The sequence below is a fragment of the Diaporthe citri genome, assembly GCF_014595645.1.
Source record: "Diaporthe citri strain NFHF-8-4 chromosome Unknown scaffold_1, whole genome shotgun sequence".
NCBI lineage: Eukaryota > Fungi > Ascomycota > Sordariomycetes > Diaporthales > Diaporthaceae > Diaporthe > Diaporthe citri.
Genome location: NW_025064846.1, coordinates 9,458,400 through 9,478,549, shown reverse-complemented (window position 1 = coordinate 9,478,549; position 20,150 = coordinate 9,458,400). Strand labels below are relative to the sequence as shown.

General features: G+C 49.0%; 6 protein-coding genes across 6 annotated transcripts; 3 read left to right on the top strand and 3 right to left on the bottom strand.

The window, feature by feature from the left end:
- Nucleotides 1–163: 163 nt before the first annotated feature.
- INS49_002460 (uncharacterized protein) lies at nucleotides 164–2,124 on the bottom strand (the record flags this gene model as incomplete). Its single annotated transcript, XM_043163272.1, has 3 exons — nucleotides 164–168; nucleotides 1,464–2,006; nucleotides 2,082–2,124. 3 exons carry the CDS (start codon nucleotides 2,122–2,124, stop codon nucleotides 164–166), a joined length of 591 nt encoding a protein of 196 aa, XP_043031778.1.
- A 593-nt stretch (nucleotides 2,125–2,717) lies between these two features.
- Nucleotides 2,718–5,140, bottom strand: INS49_002459 (uncharacterized protein; the record flags this gene model as incomplete). The annotated part of the gene is made up of 3 exons (XM_043163271.1): nucleotides 2,718–4,305; nucleotides 4,469–4,766; nucleotides 4,852–5,140. 3 exons carry the CDS (start codon nucleotides 5,138–5,140, stop codon nucleotides 2,718–2,720), a joined length of 2,175 nt encoding a protein of 724 aa, XP_043031777.1.
- Nucleotides 5,141–6,057: 917 nt separating this feature from the next.
- INS49_002458 (uncharacterized protein) lies at nucleotides 6,058–8,096 on the top strand (the record flags this gene model as incomplete). Its single annotated transcript, XM_043163270.1, has 7 exons — nucleotides 6,058–6,177; nucleotides 6,246–6,338; nucleotides 6,398–6,467; nucleotides 6,548–7,121; nucleotides 7,180–7,293; nucleotides 7,396–7,783; nucleotides 7,854–8,096. 7 exons carry the CDS (start codon nucleotides 6,058–6,060, stop codon nucleotides 8,094–8,096), a joined length of 1,602 nt encoding a protein of 533 aa, XP_043031776.1.
- Nucleotides 8,097–8,553: 457 nt separating this feature from the next.
- INS49_002457 (uncharacterized protein) lies at nucleotides 8,554–10,182 on the bottom strand (the record flags this gene model as incomplete). Its single annotated transcript, XM_043163269.1, has 1 exon — nucleotides 8,554–10,182. The coding sequence occupies one exon, from the start codon at nucleotides 10,180–10,182 to the stop codon at nucleotides 8,554–8,556; it is 1,629 nt and encodes a 542-aa protein (XP_043031775.1).
- A 1,339-nt stretch (nucleotides 10,183–11,521) lies between these two features.
- INS49_002456 (uncharacterized protein) lies at nucleotides 11,522–13,416 on the top strand (the record flags this gene model as incomplete). Its single annotated transcript, XM_043163268.1, has 3 exons — nucleotides 11,522–11,552; nucleotides 11,834–13,072; nucleotides 13,148–13,416. 3 exons carry the CDS (start codon nucleotides 11,522–11,524, stop codon nucleotides 13,414–13,416), a joined length of 1,539 nt encoding a protein of 512 aa, XP_043031774.1.
- An 802-nt stretch (nucleotides 13,417–14,218) lies between these two features.
- Nucleotides 14,219–14,847, top strand: INS49_002455 (uncharacterized protein; the record flags this gene model as incomplete). The annotated part of the gene is made up of 2 exons (XM_043163267.1): nucleotides 14,219–14,820; nucleotides 14,844–14,847. The coding sequence occupies 2 exons, from the start codon at nucleotides 14,219–14,221 to the stop codon at nucleotides 14,845–14,847; spliced, it is 606 nt and encodes a 201-aa protein (XP_043031773.1).
- Nucleotides 14,848–20,150: the final 5,303 nt, after the last annotated feature.

Genomic DNA, 20,150 nt, shown 5'->3' with positions numbered 1-20,150 from the left:
GAACAGCGCTTCGAAGGACAGAAGTCATTCTCAGATGAGATTATTGAGGGGCGGGCAGCCGATTGAATGATCAAAGAACGAAAGACTGAGTTGGACGCGTCAAGGAACGACTGAACCGCAGAAGGCGAATAAGTAACAGAAAGAGTGACGTTGCAGAATGCAATTAAACTATAAAGAGTGAGCGTCAGCCACGTGACACGCAACAGAGTTTTGAAAGCACGAAGAAACGATAAAATATTGTTGCTCGAGTGGGCTTGGATCCTGACTGCTCAGCCTCGTGGACAATCTCATTTGTCCTCCTCCTCCCGCATCCCGAAATTTGATCTGTGTCACTGGATCAAGTGGGTGTCATGATCCCGTTCCTGCAGCATGCTGCAAGGCGGATCGTGCAAAACGTGTGGGTTTTGTTTCTAAAAGAAGGGTCTGTCGGGAAATTCATGACTCGTAGAATAGGAGAGCGAACGCGTCTTCCTCAACTTTGAATCTCAACACCATGCGACCAGACCTCTTGTTGCCATGGAATTCATGGCAAGTGATGGGGACTTACTATGAAACCTTACGGGGAGCAAGTTTGGGAAGAGATACGTGGAGCAAACAAATCCCGCCCGCCGTCGGTCATTACTCCGGTATAGAAATTTGGTTCGACGCTCGTTGGGCGCAACTCGAAGGTCATAGAAGCCACAGGTCTTCCATACACGTAAGCAGTATAAGTCCCGTGAGGCTCCCATAGAGTCTCATCCGGCCTCAAAGCAGTCAAGCGTAACACATCCCATGGTTGATGAGTGCCCAGGTGTCCTCGTTGTTCTTGTTGTCCCTGGAGGAGGGCTTGCGCATCCGTCTGCGATGATAGCCGATGGAGACCTTCCAACATACAAGATTGGTGGGCAAGGAAGTAGACATAGGGATTATCACTGCTGTCCCTGGGCATATTGACGATCCGTTCGCAGCAACGATAACCCACGTTAGATTGATCGAAGAATGCACTACCATGAAAATGGCGAGCAGGAGCGACTGTGGAACGATCTTATCTTTTTTTTAAATATTAAAAGCCTTGTTCTTAATATTGCTAAACATAGTATTGAATAAATTGAAGCTAGTGTATTATATTTGCAACTTGGAAAATTGTTCATCCGGCTCGTCAGTCTCTTGAAGATTCAGAGGCGCTACTTCAATCTTTGCAGAAACCACAGGCTGTCTCCCATATATTTCGAACCATACCATGCATGGAAGAAATGCAGTTTCGAACACTCTTTTCAACACTGGTCTCATCGCTTTGCACCAGTGTGCTCGAGACGGATGGACGCCATACACCATCGACATGGCATGTGAGCCGACGAAGATCTTCCCGGTCAACCCCTGCTTGGCGTGGATTTCTTTAGAACACAGAGCCCGAGCGAGCGTGTTCCGTGCGCATTTCCATTTCACAACTCCCTCGTCCCACTTCCCCTGGGTGCTACACTGACACGCGATGACCACATCTGGCTTGAGAAGCCGCAAGATGTCCTCGGTCATCTTGTACGACTCCTCCACGGCGCCCCACTTGTCCTGGGAGCGCCTGTCCATCTCGTCGAGGTCATCATCGCTCAGGAGACTGCAAACGTCCAGCACAACGGCCTCCTCGAGTGTGAGCCCGATCTCCTCCAGGGTTGTGGATAGCCACTTCATGGTCCGACACTTCTTCATCTCTCGGTAGTCCTTGACGTGCGACTTTGACGGGTTCTGCAGTATGATGAACGGGAGGTCCTGGCAGCCGCACAGGAGCTGTTGAAAGTTCCTCCACTTGTTGCTGTTGACGTCGATGTCGTGCTTCTCACGGAAGGCGACGGCGCTCTCGAGATTGAAGCACTCGTGATCCGGTCCGATATACGTCGGTCTCACTTCACTGCCTGGAAAGAGGCTAAGACTCTCCTCAACAGTCTGTTGAAGAGATTCCCTGCGCTTGTGATCTGTGACTGGTTGCAACCCAAGTCGATCATCCGCAAATTCTTTGATTGTCGTTACGACAGCTATTTCAAGTCAGTTGGGACCTTTCCAGCACAGTTCCAAGAGCTTTTGAGGATGATGGGATGTCTAACCCTTACTGCCAGACTTCTTAGTCTCGCCGTAAACAACTCTCGTGGACATGTTGGCTTTCTCAAGATACCAATGGCGCTGTTGTTGTTATCTCTGCAAGGGAAACCCAGATAACGGACGGGAGATGGATCTGGACCTCAAAGTGGGAAAGAGGAAACCCAGGATACATAGATGTTATGCAGCCACTCAAGAGGACCGGCTAAGGCAGTTTTGGGGCCCCCTCCCCCTCCCCAACCCGAGCTTGTGAGCCTAACATGCAGGCAGACATGCAGAGACATGATGGGTGTGTCCCAAACTTACAGCACACCATCTTCCCCAGCTCTGCCAACGGCAAGTAAAGAGGCTTCGAGCAGTCGCATGACTGCCATAGGGGTTGGTGCATGCTATCCAAGATTGCAGCTCGCTTGGATGTGGCATGGTGGCACAGTGCAGAACCTGCGACCCATTATGAGACCGGATGTCAACTGACCTTGAAGTTGGTTGTCAATGTTCGAGTCCTGGCTTGCTATAATTAGATCATTCAGGAGACGCAAATGTTCAACGGCAGTGGTCAGGCTGCTGGTATGAGTTTGGTGTGAAATAGGGGTCTAAATTCTACTGATAGGTCACAGGTGAAGATGTCCCTATTCTCGGCGTTGGCTGTTCTATGTCTTAGTCCCCTCGATGGCGACTGGATCGATTCCCTCGGTGCTCAGCCTGGCCAGACAGATACGGAGCATCGGGTTCGCCTCTCCCGTCAGCCTCTCCAGCGCGTCGATCTCCAGCTCCAGCTCGCGCTCCATCTCGCGGAGGCAGCCCAGCGTGTGGTCGAGCGAGCCGCTCCTAACGAGGCAGCCAACGAGGTGGGTCTTGGTCTCCCTGGACAGCGGCGTGGCGGCGGCGCTGCCCGCCGCCGGGCGCTGCCTGAAGACGCCGAGGATGTGGCCGCGGTACTCGGGGCAGTTGGCCAGGCAGTGGACGACGGGGTACGAGAACTTGCCCTCGTCCAGGTCCTCGCAGAAGCCCTTTTGCGCCGCGTAGTCGCCAAAGTTCATGTAGTCGTCCCGGATCTGGAAGAAGCGCCCAAACAGCAGCGCCAGCCGCCCGAGGCCCGCGGCGTCCAGCTTGGGTTTGTTCTCGAGGGGCGCCTCGGCCACCATCATGCGCACCAGCATGCGGAACATGCCGCCCGTCTTGTGGTCAATCATATTAATATAGTCGGCCTCGCCGGGGCACGCCAGACTGTGCTTCCAGTACAGGTCCCAGCTCTGGCCGCGGTGCAGGTTCTCGAGCTCGTCGAGCGCGGCGGCCAGCGACGCCGGGCGCAGCGCCGCCGCCGCCTCGGAGACGGCCCGCACGAACAGCGCGTTGGCGCTGTTGACGGCCTGCGCGGGGCCGAAGATGCTGTGCACCGACGGCTGGCCCCTGCGCAGCGGCGAGTTGTCCTCGAGGTCGTCCAGGATCAGCGACGCGCCGTGCAGGCTGTCGACGATGGACGTGATGGTCCGGACGGCCGCCGCCGGCACGCCGAGCCACGTGTTGAGCGCCTCGATGAGCACTCCTCGCACCCCCTTGGAGGGCATGCCGGCGAGGTAGAGGAGTGGTGCGTCCAGCGCCTCGGTCGACGCCGCGCGGAGTGGGTAACGAGAGACCGGGGAGGCGCCAGGCGAGGGCGGGGCCTCGCCGCCGTTGGTGTCGCTGGAGCTGGACGACAGGACGACGCCCGAGTCTCTTCTTTTCTTCTTCCGCGGTTCTTGCTCCGTTGATTGGTCTTTGCCAGTCTGTTCCAGGGCACGCTTCGCCGTCGGCGCGCTGCTGTTGATGGGTCGAGGAGGAGCTGACTGGGCGTCAGGCTGGGGATGGGGCTGGCTCTTCCACGCATTTTGCCTTGGGCAGGCAGAGCACCAGTAGTGATTGCCCGAGACGGCCAGGCCAGCACAGTCGATCCACCTCCTCAGCTTGGGAGAGAGCCCTGGGCGTGTTTCGCAGAGCTCGTCTCGGAGCCGGCAGAATTCCCTTTCGGACTCAATGATCATCCGCTTGACCTCATCCTTGGCAGCCTCGATGGACAGGCCTCTGGTTCTGATAAACATCTCGACGGCGCTTACAATTCTTTTGGACTGGCCCGACTGCAACTCTCTGTACTCACGCTCCCAGCTGAAGTAGTCGTTGGCCAGCAGGAGGCCACGTGTCGCGGCGTCGATGATGGGCTGCACCAGCTCGTGCTCTTCCGGGGATATGTGCATCCCCTGACTGAACTGCAGCATGGGCCAGAACACTCTTTGTGTGCGGTGCCGTCAGTATTATTTTTTTCCGTTCTACTTAAGTACAGGAAGAATGAAATCAAGACAGGCCATGGAGGAGAAGTAGTAGTGATTCGTGATGGTTGGGGCCCTTCACTAAGATAATTACTCACAGCATCCCGCCATTATCACTGCGGTATTCTAGGTATTGCTCCACCGTCTCGGCTTGCTTGTCGCCGTGCTTCTCGCTGATTGCGAGCCACACGTCCCGGAAGGCAGCCAGCATGGCAAGCCCCAGCTCGCGGTCGAGCTTGATGCATTCCAGCATGCATTGCGAGACAAGCTTCTTGGTCTTGGACGCCCTGGATTCCGGTGAAAGGCTGGTGCTGCTACTATCGTCGGGGTTGAGGGCGGCGTGCAACTCGTCGTGCTCTCTTTGGGCCTCTTCGAGGGTGAGTTCTTCACCAGCGTCTGGTCAAGCGCACACACAGGCTCAGCATGGAGTCAGGATTTCTCATTCGCAGAAGCACCAAGCACATCCTTCGCCCGTACGTACCGTCGTGGATCAGGCCAAGGTCAGACAGGTAAGCCAGCACCCCAAGTCTCTCCGGAATGGCCTCGGGGTAGATGAGCGAGGACCAGTTCCCGGCCGGGGAGAAGGAGAAGTATGTTCTGGTCTCCCTGCCGTCGCCCATCTCCCTGGCCCAGTCTCGCATGAACCTCCGGCTTGCTTCATCTGCCAGTTCGTTCTGTGGGTGGAGCCGGATGGGGAGGGTGGTGAAGCAGCCGGTCTCAGCGGCTTCGTCGCTGGGTATGAGCTTGGAGTGGTATGTTAGTGGCTCCATGGTGCCGTCTATCTGCTCCTGCTCCAAGGTTGTGCCGGGTGTCCTCGCATCGGCTGAGCAAATATACTTTTGGTTGACGAGTCGGATATTCCTACAAAAATGGAATCATGTGAAAGTCACCTGTCTCCCATTTTTCTTTTTCTTGTTATCTTTACAGGTCGCAACTCCGTGCCAGCTGAATCCATGATTACATTGCATCCATTCAGTACACCACCTCGAATTCCCCGAACCTCGAGACAAGTGCCTTGGAAGGAGATCCCGCAACTGCATTTTCTTCGTCCAAGTCAGAGTGGCGGCCTGTGTGGTGACACGCAATGCATGTCTCCCCTGTATTGGTGTACGGTGAGACAACCATATCAGCAACATCAAGATGACCCCGAGCGGACATTTATCGTATCTACGCCGGTGCTGAGTGAGACCATGTCACCGACCGAGGGTGAGGGATTTCGACAAGGAAGGTGGTCTGGGGATTGAGATAGACAACAATATCATCCGAGACCGCATATCTACTCACAGCTCACTGCATGCATGCATGTCAGCCGGCCGAGCCCGCTCTCACGAACCTGTCGGCACCCGAACAGCCAGACGGAGGTTTCGACGGCTCGGGCGGCAGAGCTGATGGACACCCACTCGGTGCATCTAGACCATCTTGGACAAGAATGTCACGAGACATGTTCCCGCTGTACATGCATCACAGTCATCGGAAGGGGTGCCGAGGATATGGCGTCCTTAGGTGAGACGGGCCGAGAAGACGGGACCGCTTCTGGAGGTTGTATAGTGCGAGGGTTCACTTTGCTGACGGGTGAACATATGGCGACGCCTCGACAGTCTGGACTCTGAACGCCTTGAATCAGTCAATGTGTCAGTCTCTTACCTCTTCTGCTGCTTCTTCCACTTCCCGATCAGGTCATCGTGAAATGGATTCCCCAGAGCCAGACAATTTCTCGTACTGGCAAGCACAACCAGCCGGCATGGCAATTTCAGTCTTTTCCTCGAGCCACTTCCAGGGCTCTGCGTGGCCAGTGGCTGTGGCGGTGGTAGGTTCTTGTCCACTGCAGTCGTGACAGATGATGTAGCTTTACTGAACCAAATAATTCAACTCAAGGGAACGCTTCTCGCGGCTGCGTACGTGGTGTACTGTTGCGTATTTCACCCTCTCGCTCATGTCCCCGGACCCTTCATCGCCAAGTTCTCGCCAGTAAGCTTCTCAGGAGACCAGGAAGACTGAACTGAGACAGATTCTGACGTGCCTTGCAGTTATGGACAATGAGAGCGCTGTGGCGCGAGAAATTCAACACAGAGTTACAGGATCTCCATCGAAATTACGGTCAGCAAACCACTAACACTCAGCTTGTTCAGGGTTGACCACAGTGCACCGTCTTGCTAATCCAAAGCTCCAAAGCGCAGGCCCAGCGGTGCGGATAGCTCCCAGCGAGGTCTCCTTCGCGTCGCTCGAGGCCATGACGGCCATCTACGCCCGGCAGGAGGACGGGCGGTTCTCCAAGCACGGGACCTTCCTGACGCTGTTCAGCGACCTGGTGCTCAACTCGCCGACGCTCATCACCATCCCGGACCCGGCGCTGCACAAGCGGCTGCACCGCGTCATCGAGCAGGCCTTCACGCCGCAGGCGCTGGCGAGGCAGGAGCCGATCCAGAAGCAGCACATCGGGCGCGCCAAGGCGCTGCTGGACGAGGCGGCGGCCGGCGCGTCGCGGTGTGACCTCGCCGACGTCCTCGAGACCATGTTCTGGGAGATCATCGGGGACCTGGCGTTTGGCGAGCCGCTGATGGCCGGCAAGAGGCCCACCTTCGAGTCGCTCAAGCGGATGGGCAAGCGGTCCATGCCTGGTGTCGAGATGTTGGGCGCCCTGCTCAGCACGCCCGGCGTGGCGCCGGCGATCGAGGCTGCCAGGGGGCTGTTCTCCATGCTTCCGGTCCCCTCGCAGCTGTCAAAGATCGTCCCGTCGCGGAAGCTCCGAGAGTGAGTGCAGTCGATGATCCATGCTCCACTCGCTCGCTGACTTGGCGATATCACGCAGCTGTATCGTAAGGCAGGATGGGAGGGACGACTTTCTGACTGCCATTCTGAGGAGTGAAGAACAAGGCCTGAAGCTTGATTCAGATGCACTGTTCAGCAACGCCATGGGACTCACGTAAGTCAAGTGTTGCTTGCCCCCTTGCAGCCACCCTCTCCAGACAGCATGTGATGCTCGGTCAGGCTGACTCGGTGGGGACCTTCCCACACAAAACAACAGACTCGCCGGCTACCAGACAACCGCAACAACGCTCGCGGCCACCCTATACCACGTTCTACGTTCGCCCGCGGCCTACCGCGCCCTCTGCGCCGAGGTGCGCTCCGGCTTCGCGGCCGAGGCCGACATCACGGGCGAGGCGGTCAAGGCCCGGCTGCCGTTCCTGCAGGCCTGCGTGCAGGAGACGCTGCGGCTGTTGCCGCCTGCCAATGGAAAAACGGCGCAGCGTACGGCGATGGCGGATTCGTGCGTCGTCGCCGGCGTGGCCGTCCCCGCGGGCACCGTCGTCTCGGCGGACCTGTACTCGATCCAGAGATCGCCCGAGCATTTTGCGCGCGCCGGCGAGTTCTGCCCCGAGAGGTGGCTCGCGCGGCGGGGAAGGGTTACGCGGGTGGCGGGCGAGGACGAGGAGGAGGAAAAAGAAAGAGAAGGAGGATGGAGCTGGGGTTGATGGCGACAAGAAGCAGGGGCTCTACGACGCGGACAACTGGGGTGCGTACAGGCCGTTCCTCATCGGCACCAGGGCCTGCATTGGGAGGCACATGGCGCAGCAGAGTATCCGGCTGATTCTTGCCACGCTTCTTTGGAACTATGACTTTGAGCTGTTGGACCGCGACGGGTTCGTTTGGGAGAGAGATGCTGTGAGTAGTCTGATTTACACCGATTACAAGGTCGAGGTCCTTGTGAAGAAGGTGTTTCGATGATGAGGTGGGCAGAGGATTAATAGATAGATTTGCAATCTAGAATTTGTGTTACCAATGAGTAGATTATCAATGCGTCAGGAATTTCCAAACCTAGTAGCAGACTTGTACCAAGGCACACAAAGAATGTGAAATATAACTGAGAAAGGAGTATATTGAAGGGCATTGGAGATTGGAAATATCGCGCGTTGGACTGCGCAAGAGGGAGTGGCCACCGTCACAAGAGGGTTCAGAGATAGAAGCAGCTGGACTCGATACACCAACTGAAGATAAGTTGTCACTGTCTCTATAAGCAAAATGGAAGTAACTCGGGGGATGCCCAGGCGAAAGTGGAGGCTGCACTATACCCAATTGCACACGCGCACATCTTGACCGCCAATCTCAGAAGAAGACTAACATAGCCCCCTGAATACTGGTACACAAACCGGCACACGTTGCCTCGTCCCATCCAAGTGTCAGCCTACATGCTCACATCCCTCTGCGTGGAATGGACCCTGACTCGCAGCCCCTTGGAGTCGCCCTCAGCCATGACAGGAACAACATCGCCGGTCGTCATGACGAGATCGCTAGCACTCGTCTCAAACAGCTCCAGCGTGCCGATGTCGTCCTTGCCGCGGACCTCGGCGGACCCGTACGAACGAAAGAGCGTGGCGAGGGTGAGGTACAGCTCCGCGTAGGCCAGGTTGATGCCCAGGCACGCCCTGCCGCCCTTGCCAAACGACACCAGGTAGCGGTCGAGGCGGCTGCTGCCCTCGAGCCAGCGCTCGGGCCGGAAGGCGTTGGGGTCCGGGAACACGCGCTCGTCGTGGTGCACCAGGTTGCTGGCCATGCTCACGGGCGTGCCGGGCGGGATGCGCCACTCCCTGCCGCTGGCGGCGTCCCGGTGCACGAGCGTCTCGTCCGGGCAGATGCGGTGCAGGCGGTGGGTGATGGCGTGCGACAGCCGCACGCCCTCCTGCACCACGCCTGTCAGGTACGGCAGCTGCTCCAGCGCCAGCAGGCTCGGGGGCGCGGCGTCGCGGCTGGGCACGGCGGCCTCGAGCTCGGCCTTGAGGCGGGAGAGGATGGGAGGTGTCGCCAGCAGGAAGTAGGTGGCGACGCCCAGGGCCCAGGCGGTGGTGATGGTGCCCGCGGCGACGACGACCTCGCCCTCCTGCCACAGGCGGCCGGGGGTCTTGTCGTGGTCCGACAGCTGCTTGCTGTTGAGGATCTCGTGGAAGATGGTGCGGCGGCTGCTGTCGTAGGCGCGGGCGGCGTGGGCAGAATGCAGCTCGGCCACCTGCTCCTTGATGCCCTCCTGCAGCTGAGTGTAAGAACCCATGTCCGGGCTGAGCCGGAGCAGCAGCCATCCGGGCAGCCTGCGAAGGACGTCGGTGGCGGCGGGGAAGTGCTTGAGCACGTGTGCCGCCCTGCCGCCCTGCATCATCGCGTTGCGGAAGGACGGGTCGAAGCCAGGCGCCTCGAGGCGGTGCTCGCTGCGGCCAAAGGCGTAGTCCTCGACGATGTCGTTTGTCAGCGCGGCGTACGCGTCGTCCAGCCGCAGCGGCGCGCTCCCCCTGCCCTCGCCCACTCCCGCCAGCGCCGCCAGCTGCCGCAGCAGGATGCCCGTGTTGCGGTCGATGAGCGGCTGCAGGGCGCGCACGCTCTGCTTGGAGAAGTAGGGCGACAGCGCCGCGCGCCGCACGCGGTGCTCGTCATGGGCCAGGGTGCCGATCAGGCTCTCGTCGACGCCAAACGACCGCGTGATCCAGTCCCACTTGTCGCGCTTGCGCCCGCTGCCCGCGTAGATGACATCAAAGAACTCGGGGTCGAGGATGTGGATCTCGTCCGGGTTGACGCGCACCACGGGGCCGTACTGCTTGTGCAGCCGCCCGATCTTGTAGGTGTACTCGGGCTCGGCCACCACGTCGTACCAGAACTCGTACCAGTAGGTGAGGGCGGCGAGCCTGGGGCCGGGGAAGCCCGCGATGGGGCTCAGGTACAGGCGGTAGATGGCCAGGTAGGCGAGGTATGCAATGGAGAGCAGCGATGTGGCTCCCAGCGCCGTCACCAGCAGCGACGACGGCGACCTGAGGAGAAGCTCGATCATGATGGGTGTTGTTGAGGCTGAGTTTCACTCTCCAAGAGAACTGGGCGTCTGCTCAAATGGTCCAGAACATCTGGCCTTGAGGAAACCTCAAAATGTGAGGGATGCTCTTTTGACCCTGACATGTTTCCGGCCTTTGGTGGTCAACGCTGACATCTATGTCGACACTGTCCATCCCGAAGGTGTATCGGGTTGCGTTTGAAGCTTGTGAAGGACAGGTTTTGCGTTGTCCAAAGTGCCAATGCAACTTCTGCAGTGATTATCACCGACATACTGTTATCAGCACTAGCAGCGCGGATCGCCAATAGTCTCAGCAACTTATCTCAGACACCCAGAGACTTGACCAAGACCCGACCCGTCAAGCTGGCACAGCATGAGACTCAACTTTTCATTGGAGCAAGACCACGGCCAACGGAAACTCGGTAAAGTCCGTCGCATCTCGGGGCAAATATGTCACGGTTGAGGATTCACAGGGTCTTTGCAGGGCCCCTTCACTGAGGCCACGGTGTACCTCCCTATGCTTCTCTCTCTATGCACCCTTTTACCTACCACTGAGTCTTTGTCGACTGGTTGTAACGACTGGAAGTGAGCCAAGTCTCGTGGGCCAAGATCCCCCCTCAGCACGCACTCAGCCGTTTCGATTTCATGTGTGGACATTTTCTATTCCTGAGCTGCTGATTAACTGACGAGCTACCTAGTTATTTACTATGCGTGGCGATATTGGCACAGTGTATAGCTATGAAGAGAGTTAATTATACCGGAAAGCAGGGTTGAGAAAGTTCACTATAGTAACTAATAGTAAACGTTGTTGCGTGTAGTAGTTCGTAACTTTGATCAGAGAATTTATTATAGAACCATGAAAACATCCTTGTTGTAATACCATCACAAAGCATGCCGATCACCAATTTGTCAAGTCGTACTGTCTCGCACATCACACGGCGACGAAGGGGGTAGGCAGAGGCCACCGGAAGCGCACAGCGAGATTGCCTATGGCCTGGGGACTCAGTCGACTCCAGGCCCAGCAGCTAGCCCACAGACCTTATCTCGTGGGTTGATGAATAAGCTGTCTGAGGTGGTTCTATGCAGTGAGACTGGTAAGCTGACAGGCTTGTGGCGACCAAGCTGTCCGGCAAAAGTATTTCGCCGTGCGATGCTCCTCTGCAGTCCGTTCTGCTGCAGGGTAGCGAGTGCCTAGGCCCATATTTCAAGGCTCATGTGTACATACCTTTAGTACAGGTTCATACAGTCCTAGGGCTTAAAGGTCTACTGTCGAAACTCACTTCGAGGCACCGCTACGCAAAACGTTGTGCTTCTGCTAATTGTTAGCTGAGAGGTACCTGAAATGAAGCTAGGACTCAAGATTGTGGGCGCCTGTACGCTCCTGCTTGCCAGCAGTGCTCGAGGAGAGCCACTGGCTGCAAGCTACGAATCATGCCCGGACGCTGTAGGTCATGTTGCCTGTCCAGTTTGTGCTCTACCTCTTGACCAGCATCCGCTAACAAAAGTGGCTGTCGAAGTGCGCCTTGTTGTCCAAAGTGGTTGCGGTGGAGTCGAGTGGTGATCAATGTTAGTTCGACCTCTCAAGAAAGAAAACAACGGTGACTGGCCGTGACTGGCCTCGCGGGTTAATTAACACACAGCGGCTTGTATACAGATTCCGCAGAGTTCAACCACGAGCAGCAGAAGCTAATAGTTCCAGCCGACGATGCCGGGGACAACCCCCAGGCGCGGCCCCTTTTCTGGGCCCAGCAGCAGCAGGCCATCACGCCGGCGTGCATCGTGCACGCCAAGTCGGCAGACGACGTGGCGGCCGTGGTGCGCACGTCGCGCTCGACCGGCTGCCCCTTCGCAGTGCGCAGCGGGGGCCACTCGGACAGGGCCGGCGCCAGCAACTGCATGGGCTGCATGACGGTGAACCTGGCTGGCCTGAGCGGCGTCGACGTCGACGTCGACGTCGACGGCAACGGTGGAACGGTGGCCCGGGTCGGGGCGGGCGCGACCTGGGGCCGGGTGTTTGAGCGCCTCGAGGCACCGGGCCTGGCCGTCGTCGGCGGGCGGCTGACGAGCGTGGGCGTGGGCGGGCTGCTGCTGGGCGGGGGGCTGAGCCACTTCTCAGGCAAGAGAGGCTGGGCATGCGACGGCATACGCAGCGTCGAGCTGGTCACGGCCAACGGCAGCGTCGTGCCGCACGCGTCGGCCTCGTCGCACCCGGACCTGTTCCGCGCCCTCCGGGGCGGCGGGGGCGGCTTCGGCGTCGTCACCCGCTTCGACCTGGACGCCTTTCCCCAGGGCCCGCTGTGGGGCGGCATGCACGTCTGGCCGCTGGGCGTCGGCGTGGCGCCGTCCGCGTCTGGGTCGCGGGTGACGGCCGCGCTCGTGGCTGCGTTTGTGAGGTTCGCCAGGGACGAGGCACCGCTTTACCCGCACCTGTCGCTCTTCGCCGGGCTGGGCTACAGCCCTGCCATGCCGGGCGGTTTCGTCTGGGCTGTCGGGCAGTATGACACGCAGCCCCGGGAGGAGGCGGACGAGCCGGCCATCTTTGCCGCCTTCGACGCGCAGGTCGAGAGCGACGGCGGCGTGTCCAAGATGGCCAGCACGGCGCGGACGTCGACGCTCGTGGACTTCGCCCAGGAGCTGGACAACTCGGAGCCGCCTGGCATGAGGAGCAGGTTCACCACGGCCACGTTCAAGGCCGACGAGGACCTGCTGAGGCATGTGGCCGACATATTCGTCGCCGAGACGGAGAAGGCACTCGACAGCGCGGGGCTGAGGGACGATGCCGGCTTCAAGCCGATGCTGGGGATCCAGCCGCTGGCACGGAACATGCTGCAGGCGTCGATGGACCGCGGCGGCAATGTCCTGGGACTCGATGTCGAGGACGGCCCCCTTGTCGGTGAGTCATCTGTCACAATTCCTGGAGTGTGTTTTCGTCCAAGCTGGGCTGATGAATTGCGTGTGAACTGTCTAGCGTGCTCGTTTGGGTGGGAGTGGTCCTCCGAGTCGGACGATGCTGTTGTCATTGCTGGCATCAAGGCCGTCCTGGACCAGTCGGTGGCCGCTGCTCGGGATCGAGGCCTGTACCACCCCTTCAAGTACTTGAACTACGCTGCGGAAGGCCAGGACCCCTTGGGGAGCTATGGCCCAGAAAATGTCGAGTTTATGAGAAGGGTCAGGGCGACGTACGACCCTGATGGATTGTTCACGACACTTGTTCCTGGAGGTTTCAAGCTTGCGTAAAGGTGGCTTCGCTGTGGTTGGAAGAATTACGATCGAGATTGCCCCCGGTTGTTATTACTGTAGTTTTCTACTGCCACCTTGCTAAACCTAGGCTGGTTCCCCTTAAAACTTAAAACCAAAGTGTGAGGTCATTCCAGAGTGTTGTGTTCTAGGTTTTCTATTGTTACTGGAATCGATTGGACATGGATGCAAAAAGATTATTAATTAGACACTCTCTCTAGTTGTTGATGTTCTATTTTGATATGTGCCTGAGAAGGTCGGTCTGCAGTAAATCCAGCTTCTGATACTAGTTCTATCAGACAATGCCTTCAGGTGTTGATGTCCATTGTCAATACCCAAGTACGGATCTCGGGACTCAAGTCCGCTGCCAAGTTCAAGATCTCGCACATCTTGTGGAACATCAAGGCAGACAGCTGCGATGCATTGAGTGCGGCGGGATGTTCCGGGCGACACAAGTCTGGACACGCAATGTGCTGGGCGTCAGGCTGAATCGAGGGCTGACACCGATTATTGCCTGGATGCATTACTGTACGCAGCGGTGGTCCACTTACGTAGGAAAGGCGCATGCAGATCACGAGCGCCACCACGCTTACGCCTCCAGCCATCCATGTTACTCAAATCCAGCTCACATGGCCGGGGATGTTCACGGGGATCTGGAATCACGCCAGAGGCCTCTCCTGTGCTTCTGTGTATCCATTTCCTATCTCTGGCTGGGCACATGGTCGAGCAATCTGAAGACTCAGAACCCAACCCCCAAGTCCAGCCGTGACTTCAATATCGGCCCCCGTGCCGGTCCCTCACGATGTCAGGAGCAAATAGCACAGCGTCTGTTCTTGGGGCACAATGGACGAACCCAAGCGAGGTAACGACGGTCTTGATGATGATCGGAGGGGATGTCGTCCAGAAAGCACTCGCGCAAACGACTGGATGCTGGTACACCCCAGTGTGCTTCTCATTTGGATGGGTTCCATACTCGTTCACTGCTCTCATCAGTGTCCTCGGTGACGGAAGACTCCTACCAGAGCCTGATGTAGTAGGATGCAAGGTTATCAACCTTAACAGTGGATATGCCAGGGACAACAAGAACTGGGTGATTGGGCGTCTGCTCCGCGACAGTGAGGCACGCGTGCAACGACTGAAACCACCAGGCAATGAAGCCATTCGAATCTCGATCTGGGAGGCTGTTGAGAACACCAACAATCCCACGGAGCATCGGTACTGGTCTATCCACGTCTGGGGTCTACTATTCATGACTCTTCAGCTCGGTCTGGCTATTGTCCCCTTGCGTCTGTATGGGGATTGGGGCATCCTGCTGATAACGGGCGTCGGGACCATCCTCAGCATGATGATGGGCGCCCTTCCTCAATGGACCGCAGAAAAGCTGCCGAATCGACAACATTCGAAGTCCGTGTTTGCGCTGACAGTAGGTAATGGATCTAGAGACGTCATGGTGATTAGAGGTGATGGGAAATGTCTCGATCTGGAGGAATTGAGCGTCTCAGAGACACCTCGAAGTGGGCGGCCTTGGAAAAATTTCAAAAGCCCAGAGCCCCTCGGGTCCAACAACACTTGGTCGAAGCCACGCCAGATAAGTCGGACAACATCAGACCTCCTGGCGACGAAGTTGAGAGGCGGTTTTCCTATAGGTTTTTTGGTCACATACGCTGCCTGTGCCATCCAGTCAATGCTGTGGTTGGTTCTGCTTGTTTCCGTCTCCGCACTTGAATCGCATACGTGGTTCCTCCTCGGAGTTGGCTTTATCGGCATGTTCCAGAACGCAAGTCCTGGCTGCGGCCGAGATCAACCCAGAGCATCGGAACTTGCCCCTTCGGTATGTCGAAACCATAGTTGGGATGCGCAAAGTCATGGATGGACTGATGGACTTTCACGTCCACTATCATTGCGGCCAACACCTCTTTCGAGAATTCTTCCCCGGGGAGCTTGCAACTACCCGAAGAAGAATGGTGGAAGGGAGAACGCAACGCGTACGATGATGACAGAGAAAAGCATATGGACACATGCGGACTTCCGCAATCCCGCATGCTGGATTCAAAGTCAGACTCGCTCGTCCGGACAAACAGAGAGATTGGTGAACTGGCGGAAACAACAGTTAAATCATCAGCTGCATTGCAAGCCATGTCAATTGGAGACACGATACCTATCTCCCAATACCAGCCAGACCGGTCGAAAGAGCACAGGACGCCTGGAACATGGCCGGCAATTCTTACTGATCCCCGGCGGAGTGACAAAAATTTCCGGAGGGTTCTGCAAGATTTCCACGCCCCAAACGCGTTTCCAAGGCTGGACCCTTCCCCTTCTCTGCGCAACGTGAGCAACTTGCCAGCTGGGAACACTGATCCAAATGTTACTTAAAGCTTTTCAAGTTGACCGCTGTCAGTCTCCTCTGTCAGACCAGCTTTTCCGGTGCTAAATCCTCCGACAAAGTCTATGGACCTAGATAGGTCGTACGGCATACTAAAGGACAGGGGTTAATGATATACCGGGATCAACGTCGGCGAAACATCGCGAAAAAGGAGTCTTGGCTGTTGACCTCCCTGAAGCTGCTGACTGGGTTTCAGTGGGGCATCATTTGGGTATAGACGTGTGAGCATACCTAGGTAGTTTGTGAGACTGGTCTTAAGTAAGGGCATCGGACTTCACGCCGCGGTTGAGCCTGTGGATACTTCATATGTAGTTCTCATTGTTGCACAGGGCGGAGCTGAAATGATCACACATTGTAAAATTTGCCAGGAAAGTATAAGTGGTTGCACGTGCAGTGAATAGTATTGTAATTGTTGTATTTCATGTTCGTGGAAGCAGCCGAGGAATGATTATTTCATGATTCCTGACTTAAACAGGAGATTCCATAAACGAGAATGGAGCTTAAGACCCCAATTATTTCCTTCGACTTCCAAGACTCCTGATAGTCGCCCAAGTCTCATATCTTTTTCATGTTTTCCCAGGTTGATGAGATGTGGAATCCAATGCCTCAGGGTGTGTACCTGCAGTATGCCTCCGTCTCATCACCAACGCGGCTTCAGCCTCGTTTTGTGAGTCTTCTGCCTGTTTCATCCCTGCTCCCGTTGCATTTCGCGATTGAAGTTTTCCTAATAATCGACGACAGAGTTTGATAGGCTGCATAGAGCTTTCTGATCCCGACCTGGTGGAGCCCTGCTCTATATTGGTGTGGGACGTGGTCAAGTGACCTTAATCCCTATACCTTACTTAACATCTAAATATAATATTTAAATGTTAACTAATCTCGTTTTATATTTAAATATTAACTAACCTTATTTTATATTTAAATATTAAAAAAAGAATTATTATTAAATTATTAATATTAATTTTTAATTTATATTAATAAATTTATTTTAGCATTATCTTAATTCTTACTATAGTTATTATAAGCCGCATAGTATCCTAAGCAGCTTAACTCCTTTATATTAAAAATCATAAAGCATCCCTTAAAGAAAGCATTCTCTAGCTTATACTTCTTATAATTATTATACTTTTTATTAACCTTAATTTCATAAAATGCAATTAAAACTTTAATTAGGTAATGCAAATCCTTTAATATTAAGTTTAACTTATTATTTAAAGTTATGCTATAAGTATTAATATAAATATAAACATTATTGCTATTTATCTTAGCAAGCTTTTTAAAAATGGCCTCCTATTTTTTATTAAAATTATATTATTAATAAATTAAAATTATATTTATATGCTTTTTATTAATTATATTAATTATATTATTTATAATATACTTAATAATAGTTATATTACTTATATTAATCTTATATTCTTAAATAATTAAATTATTCTTAATTAAATTAAGATTAATATGCTTAATAATCTTAAGTTTAAGCAATATTTTAAAATTCTTTTTTTTTTAATTTATTTATTAATAAGTTAAACTTAAAGCCTTAAAAATATAAGTATTATTAATTATTACTTATATTAAATTATTCATTAAGTTAATTTTAAATAAATACATTAAAGTTAGCTTTTTTATAAATATAGCTTAAAAAATAAAATTCTTTTTCTTTTTTAAAAAAGGAATTATTAATATTTTATAATAATTCTTCTTAAATTTAAAATTATTAAAATATAAAAAGTATATAATATATAATATATAATATATAATATATTCTTTATAATTATATATATATTAAAATTAATTATTTTAATAAAACTTAGTTTTTAATAAATTATTTATTAAATAATATAAAAGCTTTTTTAAAATTATATTTAAATATTATAATATTAATAATTTATTATATTAAGTCTTAATAAAAATTTTATATTTATATATTATTAAGGGCTATATATTATATACTTATATTATTTAATCTTTTAATTATTTAATCTTTTAATTATTAAATCTTTTAATTCTTTAATCTTTTTAATTATTATTTATTGCTTATATATTGAAAACGAGCTATTTAAATAATAGGGGATAGGTTTTGCTAAACCTTCTTAAGGATAACTTAAGGAGGAGCTTTAATGTAATAAAGAAGGAAGATAAGAATAAAAGGGAATTAAAGAAAGGAAAAAGATAAATATTTTAAAAATTCTTAAAAATAAGAAAAGCTTAATTAAAGCATTAAATATATAAGAAAAGAGAAAAGTTAATTTCTTAAAAAAATATTTAAAATAAGCATAAAAGCTAGCTTTTTATAATTAGCTAAAATTTAATATAATATTATTTTTTATATAATTCCTTATATTTATTAATATATCCCTTTTTAAGTACTTTATAATAAATATTATAAAAATTATTAAAATAAAACTTTATTATTTTTAATTAAGCCTTTAAGTTTTAAAATTTACTTTATTATAATTTTAATTATTATTATTATTTTTAATTTCTTACTTACTTATTTTATTATAATTTTTACTTTTTTATAAAAGCTTTAAATATTTTTAAAACTTACTTAATAATATATTTATTAATTATATTTTCTTTAGCTATTAAAATTTACTTTAATAGCTAATATTAATATAGCTATTAAAGATTTAAATACCTTTATAAAATAAAAAGTAAATTTATTCTTTTTTTTAATTATTATATTAAATATAATATATTAACTTTATTAACTTTTGCTTTTTACTTTTTATAAAGCTTTTATTTTTACTTTTATGTTTTATAATATTTTTACTTTTAATATTTATACCTTATATTTAATTACTTAATTAACTTATTTATAAACTTTTTAAATTATTTTTAAGCAAACTTTATTATTATTTTAATTATTTTAAATTAATTAATATATTTTAAATTTTATTTATATTTATTATTAAAATAAATAAATAAGAAAGATTTTTATATATATTAAAATAAGTATTTTTTGCTAACTTTAAAATATTTTATAATATAATGCTTAAGTTAAAGGCTTATTTAATTAAAGTTATATTTAATTAATTTTAAGCTATTTAAAAGTTTATACCTTATTATATATTAAATATTTAAAATTAAGTTATTAAATTAATTTATATTAAAAATATTATTTCCTTTATACTTTTTTTATAATTAATAGTAATTTTAATATATTATAATTTAAATAGCCATTGCTAAATAATATCCCTTTATAATAAAAGCTTATTTTTTACTTTAATTATTTTTATATTATTAATTTTAATAAAAGGAATTAATATAAATATTTAAATAACTTTATTAATTTTATTAAGCTTTAATTAAATAATAAATATTTAAGTAATAATGCTAATAATAGCTTTAAATATCTTATAATATATAGTTTTAATTAAAAAAGCCTTAACTTAATCTTATACTTTTTAATTATTCTTTTTTTAATTTTTTTTAAAGTAATTTTTAATAAACTTAATAATATATTATTTATAAAATATTTTATTAATTTATTTTAATTTTAATATAAACTTTTTATTAAAATCTTACATTTTATTTTTTAAAATAGCTATTAAATATTTATAAATAAATGCTTTAATATCTTTATTTATTTTGCTTTTTTTATCTTTTAATATAAGATTATTTTATAATAAATAATAATTCTTTATTTTATTAAAAATTACTATTATTTAATAATTAAATATATAAATAAGCATAATAATAAATTTATAATTCTTTATTAATTTATATTATTAATATTTCTTAAATAAAATATAATTATAATATAAAAGTTCTTTAAATAAAAATATAATATTTTAAAAGTTAAAAAGTTGCTAAATTATAAAAGCTATAATATATTAAGTTCTTAATTTTTTATATTTATAAAGCATTCCTTTTATATTAAAGAAATTAAGAGTAAGAAAGGCTTAATATTATTTTATTAAATTTATTAATTTAATTAATTTTCTTAGCTTAAAATAAAGGTTAATACTTAAGAAATATTCTTATATTATCTTTATAAGTTTATTATTAAATATTATTTATTTTATATTAAAAAATAATAATTAATTAAAAGTTTAAAATTATTAAATATTATTTAAGTAAACCTTATTTATAATAATTTTTATTTTAAAAGGATTTTTAAAAAAGTTAATATTTGCTTTTTAAGTAAAGTTTTATTAATTTTAAATATTTATAATATTTAAAAATTGTAATACTTTGCTAAGTAGGTTTTTAAAGTTATTAAAATAAGAAAGTTTTATAATTATTAATATTAAATTATTTTTTTTAAATTAATAAGCTTAATTATTAAAATTAAAGTATTAAGGCTTTAAGGTATTTTATAATGCAAAAGTAATTAAGATTGCTT